Source organism: Oncorhynchus clarkii, chromosome 30, assembly GCF_045791955.1.
Source record: "Oncorhynchus clarkii lewisi isolate Uvic-CL-2024 chromosome 30, UVic_Ocla_1.0, whole genome shotgun sequence".
NCBI classification, from domain to species: domain Eukaryota; kingdom Metazoa; phylum Chordata; class Actinopteri; order Salmoniformes; family Salmonidae; genus Oncorhynchus; species Oncorhynchus clarkii.
Genome location: NC_092176.1, coordinates 36961078 through 36974894, shown reverse-complemented (window position 1 = coordinate 36974894; position 13817 = coordinate 36961078). Strand labels below are relative to the sequence as shown.

General features: G+C 44.9%; 1 protein-coding gene across 4 annotated transcripts in view; it reads left to right on the top strand.

Moving 5' to 3' along the window:
* LOC139389364 (sushi domain-containing protein 2-like) overlaps window positions 1-13817 on the top strand; it is a 66005-nt gene that overhangs the window by 28981 nt on the left and 23207 nt on the right. For 2 of the 4 annotated variants that reach the window (XM_071136077.1, XM_071136074.1), the window contains one exon: window positions 5120-5216. In XM_071136077.1, the coding sequence (XP_070992178.1) occupies window positions 5120-5216 (97 nt within the window). Of the gene's footprint in view, window positions 1-5119; window positions 5217-8715; window positions 8929-8962; window positions 9706-13817 lie in introns of those variants that run through there. The other 2 variants (XM_071136076.1, XM_071136075.1) reach the window with 2 other exon arrangements.

The following is a 13817-nucleotide window of genomic DNA, read 5'->3' as shown; positions in this document are numbered from 1 at the left end:
GGGGAATGAGTGAAAGATAGAATCACAGTGCTCCTTATCTCCTCGGGGGGAAGGGAGAAGAGAAGACATGTGGAGAAGGAGAGAGTGTCCTACGAAGGATGGAGAATGGAGGGAGAGAATGTGTGGGAAGGACAGTGGTGATATTATTATTATTTTATTTTTTTATTTAATCTTTATTTAACTAGGCAAGTCAGTTAAGAACAAATTCTTATTTACAATGACAGCATACACCGGCCAAACCCGGACGACGCTGGGCCATTTGTGCGCCGCCCCACGAGACTCCCAATCACGACCGGTTGTGATACAGCCTGGATTTGAACCAGGGTGTCTGTAGTGACACCTCTAGCACAGAGATGCAGCGCCTTCGACCGCTGCGCCACTCGGGAGGCCTGGTGGTAAAGTGAGAGTGATAGAGGTACTGCAGCATCCTAAAGAGACACCTTCTCTCACCTCCATGTCATGGTGTTTTTCCTTTCTCCTTATTGACACAAACTGTGTGGGGAAACGGAGGGTGAAGAGAGACGCTGCACACTTGAAGGTTACTCTCCTTGACTTTAAAGCAGAGTAATGGAAATATAGAATGGCTGTGGATACGTCCCAAATGGCACCCTATTTCTTGTTTAGTGCACTACTTTTAAGGAGGGGTCAATAGGGCTCTGGTCAAAAGGAGTGCACTATATAGGGAATAGGGTGCCATTTTGGTGTGTACCCAGATTCTCTGTGACAAGGTTCTTTTGATCTCTGTGCCACTGATTCAGTTGACTGTAATGTTATGTGGGTTTAACTCACAGCCTCTCAGGCTTCCACCGTTATTAGCCTGTACTAGCCTTCTAAGAGCCCTCATACAGACTAGCTAGTTGTAAACAACGGCTTAATGGCACTCTCACGTTCTGTGTGTTTTGACTGTCCTGTAACCCAAACACACGCATATGTTTGAAAGACCGCAAGTTAGAGAAAGTGTAAAGTACAATTGAAAAAGTGATCAAATAGAGGATGGGTGATATGATATCTACTGGAGGATGGTTGATATGATATCTAATGGAGGATGGGTGATATGATATCTACTGGAGGATGGGTGATATGATATCTACTGGAGGATGGGTGATATGATATCTACTGGAGGATGGGTGGTATGATATCTACTGGAGGATGGGTGGTATGATATCTACTGGAGGATGGGTGGTATGATATCTACTGGAGGATGGGTGGTATGATATCTACTGGAGGATGGGTGGTATGATATCTACTGGAGGATGGTTGATATGATATCTACTGGAGGATGGGTGATATGATATCTACTGGAGGATGGGTGGTATGATATCTACTGGAGGATGGGTGGTATGATATCTACTGGAGGATGGGTGGTATGATATCTACTGGAGGATGGGTGGTATGATATCTACTGGAGGATGGGTGGTATGATATCTACTGGAGGATGGGTGATATGATATCTACTGGAGGATGGGTGGTATGATATCTACTGGAGGATGGGTGATATGATATCTACTGGAGGATGGGTGATATGATATCTACTGGAGGATGGGTGGTATGATATCTACTGGAGGATGGGTGGTATGATATCTACTGGAGGATGGGTGGTATGATATCTACTGGAGGATGGGTGGTATGATATCTACTGGAGGATGGGTGGTATGATATCTACTGGAGGATGGGTGGTATGATATCTACTGGAGGATGGGTGATATGATATCTACTGGAGGATGGGTGATATGATATCTACTGGAGGATGGGTGGTATGATATCTACTGGAGGATGGGTGGTATGATATCTACTGGAGGATGGGTGGTATGATATCTACTGGAGGATGGGTGGTATGATATCTACTGGAGGATGGGTGGTATGATATCTACTGGAGGATGGGTGATATGATATCTACTGGAGGATGGGTGGTATGATATCTACTGGAGGATGGGTGATATGATATCTACTGGAGGATGGGTGATATGATATCTACTGGAGGATGGGTGGTATGATATCTACTGGAGGATGGGTGATATGATATCTACTGGAGGATGGGTGGTATGATATCTACTGGAGGATGGGTGGTATGATATCTACTGGAGGATGGGTGATATGATATCTACTGGAGGATGGGTGATATGATATCTACTGGAGGATGGGTGATATGATATCTACTGGAGGATGGGTGATATGATATCTACTGGAGGATGGGTGATATGATATCTACTGGAGGATGGGTGATATGATACCTACTGGAGGATGGGTGGTATGATATCTACTGGAGGATGGGTGATATGATATCTACTGGAGGATGGGTGGTATGATATCTACTGGAGGATGGGTGGTATGATATCTACTGGAGGATGGGTGGTATGATATCTACTGGAGGATGGGTGATATGATATCTACTGGAGGATGGGTGGTATGATATCTACTGGAGGATGGGTGATATGATATCTACTGGAGGATGGGTGATATGATATCTACTGGAGGATGGGTGATATGATATCTACTGGAGGATGGGTGGTATGATATCTACTGGAGGATGGGTGGTATGATATCTACTGGAGGATGGGTGGTATGATATCTACTGGAGGATGGGTGATATGATATCTACTGGAGGATGGGTGATATGATATCTACTGGAGGATGGGTGGTATGATATCTACTGGAGGATGGGTGATATGATATCTACTGGAGGATGGGTGATATGATATCTACTGGAGGATGGGTGATATGATATCTACTGGAGGATGGGTTGTGTGATATCTACTGGAGGATGGGTGATATGATATCTACTGGAGGATGGGTGATATGATATCTACTGGAGGATGGGTGATATGATATCTACTGGAGGATGGGTGATATGATATCTACTGGAGGATGGGTTGTGTGATATCTACTGGAGGATGGGTGATATGATATCTACTGGAGGATGGGTGATATGATATCTACTGGAGGATGGGTGATATGATATCTACTGGAGGATGGGTGATATGATATCTACTGGAGGATGGGTGGTATGATATCTACTGGAGGATGGGTGATATGATATCTACTGGAGGATGGGTGATATGATATCTACTGGAGGATGGGTGATATGATATCTACTGGAGGATGGGTGATATGATATCTACTGGAGGATGGGTGATATGATATCTACTGGAGGATGGGTGGTATGATATCTACTGGAGGATGGGTGGTATGATATCTACTGGAGGATGGGTGATATGATATCTACTGGAGGATGGGTGATATGATATCTACTGGAGGATGGGTGATATGATATCTACTGGAGGATGGGTGGTATGATATCTACTGGAGGATGGGTGATATGATATCTACTGGAGGATGGGTGATATGATATCTACTGGAGGATGGGTGATATGATATCTACTGGAGGATGGGTGATATGATATCTACTGGAGGATGGGTTGTGTGATATCTACTGGAGGATGGGTGGTGTGATATCTACTGGAGGATGGGTGGTATGATATCTACTGGAGGATGGGTGATATGATATCTACTGGAGGATGGGTGATATGATATCTACTGGAGGATGGGTGATATGATATCTACTGGAGGATGGGTGGTATGATATCTACTGGAGGATGGGTGATATGATATCTACTGGAGGATGGGTGGTATGATATCTACTGGAGGATGGGTGGTATGATATCTACTGGAGGATGGGTGATATGATATCTACTGGAGGATGGGTGATATGATATCTACTGGAGGATGGGTGATATGATATCTACTGGAGGATGGGTGGTATGATATCTACTGGAGGATGGGTGGTATGATATCTACTGGAGGATGGGTGATATGATATCTACTGGAGGATGGGTGGTATGATATCTACTGGAGGATGGGTGGTATGATATCTACTGGAGGATGGGTGATATGATATCTACTGGAGGATGGGTGGTATGATATCTACTGGAGGATGGGTGATATGATATCTACTGGAGGATGGGTGATATGATATCTACTGGAGGATGGGTGGTATGATATCTACTGGAGGATGGGTGATATGATATCTACTGGAGGATGGGTGGTATGATATCTACTGGAGGATGGGTGGTATGATATCTACTGGAGGATGGGTGGTATGATATCTACTGGAGGATGGGTGGTATGATATCTACTGGAGGATGGGCTGTGTGTTTGCATGTGTACAAAGGGCTGTAAGAGAGATTAGTTTATATCCTTGCTTTTCTCCCCAGACTTTCACATGAAGTACTGCAGCAGAACAGTTGTTCATTCAGACAACTTGGAGCTGTAGTCTGGTTCTGTCAGATAGCTTGAATCCAGGATGGGATTTAAAGTGCAGTAATACTTTCTAATGGAAAAAGTTACTGGGCATCTAATGTGTTCCTTGGATCAATGTGGTTTTCAACAGATAAACAAGAAGATCAAATTAGTTTCCCACTGTTTTTGTGACATCCACCTAACATAACTTCTCAACCGCTTCCCTACATTACCCTACATGTACATATGTTGTGGGGTGTCCCTGAGACCCCCCCCCCATCTGGGGTAATGTGATGGTCCAGTGTGATCACTGATGCATTCCTCTATTGCTCCCTTGGGCCGTACTATGAGATTGGGTGGGGGTGGAGGGGTAGTGAAGTAATGATCTGCCTGAGGCTATTGAACCAGGATCAGAGGAATGTTAGACCTGACTTCCCAGTCTCCCTGCGCTCATAGCCTCCAGGCCCACAGGCAGGTCTTTTATCAGGGCCGCCTGTCAACCCGTGCCCCAGGTTTTGGGCCTGGCCTGGTAGAGGGACTCGGGAGGCCTCTGCTCCAGCATCTGAGGGCCAGTACATATGGTGGTTAGATGTGGAGCTAACCACCATATGGAGAGATTAATTGGAAAACTTCAGGGAGCATGCGATGGCTGGGTGTGTGTGTGTGTGTTTGTCTGTCTGTCTTCGTGTGTGTGTGTGTTTCTAGTCCTCTTCAAATCATATTATATAGTTCCTTGGTTTCCTTCTGCCTGTGCTGCATTGATAAGTAACACATTGATCAATTGTTCTACACTGAGAGATACATTAGTTTGTTGTGTGTAACATGTCTTTGGTTTTGAGGAAAGCTCTATGTATTATTATAGTTTGTGGTGTTTGTGTTCCAGATAATGTCCTAGGAGTGGTGCTGGGTTCTGTGTTTTCCATAGCTACTCTGATAACCATGGGGGTGATGATCAATCTACACTTCAGGAAACAGAAAAGGTGGGTTCACTGTTTCTCTCTCTCACACACACACGGAAACACACTCACAGACACAAACTCACACGCACGAACACACACACACTTGCGCGCACGGACACACACGCACTCGCGCGCACGGACACACACACACACACACACACACACACCACACACACACACACACAGCATGGACACACGTTTTAGCTAAGAAACCAAAGCAGTGATCTGCAGTAACAGATTGGGTCTCAAACCTGGGCCGTCTGTTCCTGGGATCCCACCACTGAGCTAAAGCCTGTTAGATTTACACACCAGTCTACTACTGCTAGATGGTTGTTACTAAAAACAGTAGACATGTCCAGGTCTCAAGACGATGCTACTCAATCAGATGTAGTTCTTCCACCTTCACTACGTGTACAGTTACTTTGTCTCCCTCTTGACATGGTAACAGACATTCATCACAGTGACACAGAGTTGAATGATTCACTAACAGACAATCACAGTGACACAGAGTTGAATGTTTCACTAAACGACACTGAATCTCCTGTTCAGCAGGATGCCATACAGGAACGTGTTATATGATATAGACGTTGTCGGCAGACGGCATAAAATAGATAAGATATGGATATGATGCCAGGCTTTTCCTGTCCACCTTAGCTGAGAGTTCATCCCTTTTGAATGTCTTCTTCATTGAATTCAATTATAGGATTTCAATGGTCTTCATTTCAACCCACAAAGGGTTTTATATAGACAATATACACGGAGTGTACAAAACATTAGGAACACCCTCCTAATATTGAGTTGCACCTCACTTTTGCCCTCAGAACAGCCTCAATTTGTCAGGGCAGGGACTCTACAAGGTGTCGAAAGGGATGCTGGCTCATGTTTACTCCAATGCGTCTCGCAGTTGTGTTTAAGTTAGCTGGATGTCCTTTGGGTGGTGGACTATTCTTGATACACGCAGGAAACTGTTGAGCGTGAAAAACCCATTAGTGTTGCTGTTCTTGACACACTCAAACCGGTGCGCCTGGCACCTACTGCCATACCCCATTCAAAGGCACTTCAATCTTTTGGCACATACACAATCCATGTTTCAATTGTCTTAATCCTTAACAATCCTTCTTTAACCCGTCTCCTCCCCTTCATCTACACTGATTGAAGTGGATTTAACAAGTGACATCGATGAGGGATCAGTGCTTTCACCTGGATTCACCTGGTCAGTCTATGTCATGGAAAAAGCAGGTGTTCCAGATGTTTTGTCCACTCAGTGTACATTATACAGATGTTATAGAGACAGACATAGGGGTAATTTAAACAAAAAGTGTATTTTAAATTTTTTAAAACTTTTTATTTAACTAGGTAAGTCAGTTAAGAACAGGTCATTATTTACAATGAAGGTCCACTAGGGAACAGTGGGTTAACTGCCTTGTTCAGGGGCAGAACGACAGATTTTTACCTTGTCAGCTCTGGGATTCGATCCAGCAACCTTTTGGTTACTGGCCCAACACTCTACTGGCCCAACACTCTACTGGCCCAACACTCTACTGGCCCAACACTCTACTGGCCCAACACTCTACTGGCCCAACACTCTAACCACTAGGCTACCTGATAAGATATGACAAAATAGAAATGATAAAATAGATGTCCCACGAATGTCTTAATTCCCAATGAACAAAGAAAACGATGATTCATGATTACCATTGATCCCACCTGCCAGCCTCTGAGCCCCCCTCATAAACCACAGACACACACACACACCCATAAAACCCTTCTGATCTGATCAAACGATACAGTATATCTTCATATTTGGCTAGACCCAGGCTGTGTCCCAAATGGCACCCTCTTCCCTATGTAGTGCAATATTTTTGACTAGGTCCCCATAGGGAAATAGGGTGCCATTTATGACGTAGCATACACCCTGTGGATAAACCTCTCCCTCAGTACACTACACTACTGGAACAGAAGCCAGCTACCGTAGCTCCTGGGCTCGCTAGCTAACCAAATGACAGACCTATTTTTATGGGCCTCGTAGACATCAAGAGGGCTCCCCCCCCCCCCCTCCCGCCATAACTCTCCTATGGAAGACAAGGGATGGTTTGTCTTGGCCCCTGCTCCCAGGTGCACTTGGAGCGTTCAGCCGGTGTTCTGAAGGTAGAGAAATGAACGACTATGGTTTACACCCGTAAGGGGGAGAGGGGAGCGCACCTGCCCTGTTTTTAGAGGGTTGATGAGGATTGATGATCACCTCGCTTTCATCCGTAGAGCGAGCGAGCGAGGGAGGGAGATAAGTGTCAAAGGTCATTACCTGTGTGGATAGGGAGCACCGGAGGCCAGAGGGGGTATCACACACTCACTTTAGCAGGACAAACATCTACATACATGTTACATGCTGAGGTAATAAGGACACACATCTACATACATGTTACATGCTGAGGTGATAAGGACACACATCTACATACATGTTACATGCTGAGGTGATAAGGACACATCTACATACATGTTACATGCTGAGGTAATAAGGACACACATCTACATACATGTTACATGCTGAGATAATAAGGACACATCTACATACATGTTACATGCTGAGGTAATAAGGACACATCTACATGTTACATGCTGAGGTGATAAGGACACATCTACATACATGTTACATGCTGAGGTGATAAGGACACACATCTACATACATGTTACATGCTGAGGTGATAAGGACACATCTACATACATGTTACATGCTGAGGTGATAAGGACACACATCTACATGCATGTTACATGCTGAGGTGATAAGGACACATCTACATACATGTTACATGCTGAGGTAATAAGGACACACATCTACATACATGTTACATGCTGAGGTAATAAGGACACATCTACATACATGTTACATGCTGAGGTAATAAGGACACACATCTACATACATGTTACATGCTGAGGTAATAAGGACACGTGGGAAAGCTCACCAAAGGCATTCCTGTGAACTCATACCATTAAACACACCATGACACCTTCCTTGGGTCAACACACACTTGTCATTGATGGAGACACACACACACAGTGGTCTGGTCTGGTATGGCCTGGCCTGTTCTGGTCTTGTTTGCGTGATACTCTGCTACTTCCTCTGATGCTGTGTAGAGAGGGCATAGAAACCCATACCATATCAGTCCCTTGCTCTATCCTCAGCCCCTTGCTCCATCCTCAGCCCCTTGCTCCATCCTCAGCCCCTTGCTCCATCCTCAGCCCCTTGCTCCATCCTCAGCCCCTTGCTCCATCCTCAGGTAATTGCTCCATCCTCGGTCCCTTGCTCCATCCTCGGCCCCTTGCTCCATCCTCGGCCCCTTGCTCCATCCTCGGCCCCTTGCTCCATCCTCGGCCCCTTGCTCCATCCTCGGCCCCTTGCTCCATCCTCAGCCCCTTGCTCCATCCTCAGCCCCTTGCTCCATCCTCAGCCCCTTGCTCCATCCTCAGCCCCTTGCTCCATCCTCAGCCCCTTGCTGCAGACACATCTATCTTTTCCCTGCAGGCCCCAACAGGCCCTAGTCCTCCCCAACCTGCGCCACGGCAGGACACATCAAAGAAGGACAAGGGGCCTCGGTCAGAAGCCACCCAGGGGGTCGGAGATGGGGTGGGGTTTTGTGTGTGTCTGAGTAGCCTGTTATACACAGTATTACTGTTTCTGTAATCTATTGCTGGCAGCACCTTGTCACAAATTCTGGGTCTGTGTAGAGTAAAGGTGATTTCTGATTCTGATTCTTTCTGTTTTATTTCAGAGAAAGACAAGAGAGGCTGGATAGAAAGGTGATATTTGAACAGAGTTGATGTCCTCTTGTGTAACTCTCCCTGTCCATGATGTTTTTTAAATTAACCTACAATTGCATCGCCCTTAAGCTGGCCTCAACATGCACTAACGTAGGTGCAAATGACGTTCCCTACACCATGTAGACCAGGGATAATGCATTGTCTTCATGGTGTAGTACATGTGTACGTTGCACTGTAGATGACTTTAAATAACGGCCTGTAAATGAAGGCTGACAGAGCAGGCCTGCTTGGTTTGTTCACGTTCTTGACATTTTCCTAGGACTAAATGTTATGCTGGGAAACAATATTATGTGAATACTTTTGAGCTCCCGTCTAGGTTGTCACTCCATGTTCCTGTTAACTTAGAATGGTCCCAGATGTACACTCTCTTAGGTGTTTAGAGTCAATCTCCTGATCGTTTTAAAAGGTTAAATGACTTTGACCAGTTATATAGCTCATGTGTGTGTGTGTGTGTGTGTGTGTGTGTGTGTGGGCTCACTGCCTTTGTTCATTCCATTTCAATGGTTGAGCAAAAGTCATTCGGAAGAACATGCCACCAAATGGCTGCCAATTGCACAATGGCAAAGCTCATGCTTTTTTTTTATCTTCAAATGAAGTACAAATATTGAATAATGAATAGATACTGTGGCACAATAATATTTGATTGCAATTCAATGAAGGAAAATAAATACACTTGTGAAAGGATGGCTGTGAATTAGTTTTTCCTCTGTTCTTTTGAAAACGTTGTCTATAGCTGTGGCAATGCATTATTGCAAAAATAATGGCTATTTTTGTGTTCTGTTGCATCCAGCTAATGGTCACTGTGCTACAGGTTAGTGTGTGTCTATGTCACTGTGCTACAGGTTAGTGTGTGTCTATGTCACTGTGCTACAGGTTAGTGTGTCTATGTCACTGTGCTACAGGTTAGTGTGTGTCTATGTCACTGTGCTACAGGTTAGTATGTCTATGTCACTGTGCTACAGGTTAGTATGTCTATGTCACTGCTACAGGTTAGTGTGTGTCTATGTCACTGTGCTACAGGTTAGTGTGTGTCTATGTCACTGTGCTACAGGTTAGTATGTCTATGTCACTGTGCTACAGGTTAGTGTGTGTCTATGTCACTGTGCTACAGGTTAGTGTGTGTCTATGTCACTGTGCTACAGGTTAGTATGTCTATGTCACTGTGCTACAGGTTAGTGTGTGTCTATGTCACTGTGCTACAGGTTAGTGTGTGTCTATGTCACTGTGCTACAAGTTAGTGTGTGTCTATGTCACTGTGCTACAGGTTAGTGTGCTATGTGACTGTGCTACAGATTAGTGTGTCTATGTCACTGTGTTACAGGTTAGTATGTCTATGTCACTGTGTTACAGGTTAGTGTGTCTATGTCACTGTGTTACAGGTTAGTGTGTCTATGTCACTGTGTTACAGGTTAGTGTGTCTATGTCGCTGTGCTACAGGTTAGTATGTCTCTGTCACTGTGCTATAGGTTAGTGTGTCTATGTCACTGTACTACTGTACTACAGGTTAGTGTGTCTATGTCACTGTGCTACAGGTTAATGTCTTTATGTCACTGTGCTACAGGTTAGTATGTCTATGTCACTGTGCTATAGGTTAGTATGTCTATGTCACTGTGCTACAGGTTAGTATGTCTATGTCACTGTGCTACAGGTTAGTATGTCTATGTCACTGTGCTACAGGTTAATATGTCTTTATGTCACTGTGCTACAGGTTAGTATGTCTAGGTCACTGTTCTACAGGTTAGTGTGTCTATGTCACTGCTACAGGTTAGTGTGTCTATGTCACTGTGCTACAGGTTAGTATGTCTGTCACTGTGCTACAGGTTAGTATGTCTATGTCACTGTGCTACAGGTTAGTGTCTCTATGTCACTGTGCTACAGGTTAGTGTCTCTATGTCACTGTGCTTCAGGTTAGTGTCTCTATTTCACTGTGCTGCCCAACACAACAACCCCACCTAACTGTGTGCCCTTCGTGATTTTGAACCCAAGTAACCTCTCCTTCTCCACAACACACTCTGGCAGGGTACGAGGAAACAGAGGGACCCCTTCCGTCCAACACCAATGATCTCATCATAAGATACAGTACCTTCAGAAAGTATTCATACCCCTTGATTTATTCCACATTTTGTTGTGTTACAACCTGAATTCAAAATTAATTAAATATTGTTTTGTTCTCACCCATCTATACACAATACCCCATATTGACAAAGTGAAAATATCCTTTTAGAAGTTTTTGCAAATTTATTGAAAATGAAATACAGAAATATCTCACTTACATAAGTATTCACACCCCTGTGTCAATAATTTGTAGAAGCACCTTTGATAGCGATTTGAGCTTTGAGTCGTCTTTATCAGATTTGAGTCGTCTTGGGTATGTCAGTATCAGATTTGAGTCGTCTTGGGTATGTCAGTATCAGATTTGAGTCGTCTTGGGTATGTCAGTATCAGATTTGAGTCGTCTTGGGTATGTCAGTATCAGATTTGAGTCGTCTTGGGTATGTCAGTATCAGAATTGAGTCGTCTTGGGTATGTCAGTATCAGATTTGAGTCATCTTGGGTTTGTCAGTATCAGATTTGTACATCTGGATTTGGGGATTTTCTCCCATTCTAACTTGTAGATTTTCTCAAGCTGTTATAAGTTAAATGGGGGAGTGGTGGTGAACAGCAATCTTCAAGTCTTTCCACATATTTTCAAGGGGTTCAAGTCTGTGCTTTGGCCTGGCCACTCTAGGACGTTCACATTCTTGTTCTGAAGCCATTCCAGCGTTGATTTAAATGTATGCTTAAGGTCCTTGTCCTGTTGGAACACAAATATTCACCCCTGTCTGTTTCTTGCACTCTGAAGCAGGTTCTCATCAAGGATCTGCCTGTATTTGGCTCCATTCATTGTTCCCTCTATCCTTACCAGTCTCCCAGTCCCTGCCGGTGAAAATTTTTTTTTTTTTTATTTTTTTATTTTTTATTTTTTTTACCTTTATTTAACCAGGCAAGTCAGTTAAGAACAAATTCTTATTTTCAATGACGGCCTGGGAACAGTGGGTTAACTGCCTGTTCAGGGGCAGAACGACAGATTTGTACCTTGTCAGCTCGGGGGTTTTGAACTCGGTTACTAGTCCAACGCTCTAACCACTAGGCTACCCTGCCGCCCCGTAGCATGATGCTTCCACCAGCAGACATAGTGATTTGCATTCAGGCCAAAGACTTCAATCAGTCTTTCACATGCATTTTCTCAGGAGTGGCTTTCTCTTCCGCTCTCTCATGAAGCCCAGATTGGCTCCAGAGACTGAGGTCCTTCTGGCAGGTTCTCCCGTCTCAGCCAAGGAACTCTGTAGTTCTGTCAGAGTGGTCTTTTCTGATTCTTGGTCACCTCCCTGACCAAGGTCCTTCTTGCCCAGTTGCTCAGTTTGGTCAGACGGCCAGGTAGTTCCATATTTTTAAAATGGCCCGATGATGGAGACCACTGTGCTGTTGGAAACTTTCAACACTCTAGACATTGTTTTATACCCTTCCCCAGATATCTTCCTCATCACAATCTCTATCTCAGAGATTTACAGACCATTCGTTTGACTTTATGGTATAGTTTCTGCTCTGACAAGTCAAGGGGTGTGTGTGTGGGTACTGCCGGCGATGGAGCGGGGTATGTGTGTGTGTTTGCATTCGTGTGTGTATGTGTTAGGGGGAGGCTAATTGAAATAGCCTGTCCCTGGTGGACTTTAGTTCTTTGATGTTGTGCGATGTGCAGCCCGGCGAGCTGTGGTTGGTTCATGGCTACCAGCTGTGATCCATTACCAGGACCAGAGGAACCACATAGACCCTGTAGACAGAGGCTGGTTGTTGGGGAATGGGTACTACAGGCCATACTACAGGCCATACTACAGGCTACTGTAGAGAGACCCTGTAGACAGAGGCTGGTTGTTGGGGAATGGGTACTACAGGCAATACTACAGGCCATACTACAGGCTACTGTAGAGAAACCCTGTAGACAGAGGCTAGTTGTTGGGAATGGGTACTACAGGCTACTGTAGAGAGACCCTGTAGACAGACCCTGTAGACAGAGGCTGGTTGTTGGGGAATGGGTACTACAGGCCATACTACAGGCTACTGTAGAGAGACCCTGTAGACAGAGGCTGGTTGTTGGGGAATGGGTACTACAGGCCATACTACAGGCTACTGTAGAGAGACCCTGTAGACAGAGGCTGGTTGTTGGGGAATGGGTACTACAGGCCATACTACAGGCTACTGTAGAGAGACCCTGTAGACAGAGGCTGGTTGTTGGGGAATGGGTACTACAGGCTACTGTAGAGAGACCCTGTAGACAGAGGCTGGTTGTTGGGGAATGGGTACTACAGGCTACTGTAGAGAGACCCTGTAGACAGAGAGGCTGGTTGTTGGAGAATGGGTACTACAGGCTACTGTAGAGAGACCCTGTAGACAGAGGCTGGTTGTTGGGGAATGGGTACTACAGGCTACTGTAGAGAAACCCTGTAGACAGAGGCTGGTTGTTGGGAAATGGGTACTACAGGTTAGTCAAATCCTAAATACAGGTGCTGTCTGAATGTCTTTTTGCAAAAAACACCCCAGAAATAGACAGCGAGACATAGACACACACAGCTACTGCCCTAGAGATAGAAAGAGAGTGACATAGACACACACAGCTCATGTCCTAGAAATAGACAGAGAGTGATGTAGACACACAGCTCCTGCCTTGACACCAACAACAACAAAAAAGAACACCCTCAGGTACAGTACACTCCTGTCCACACAGACACACACACACACACCTACAGCTACTAAGACACCAACAACAAC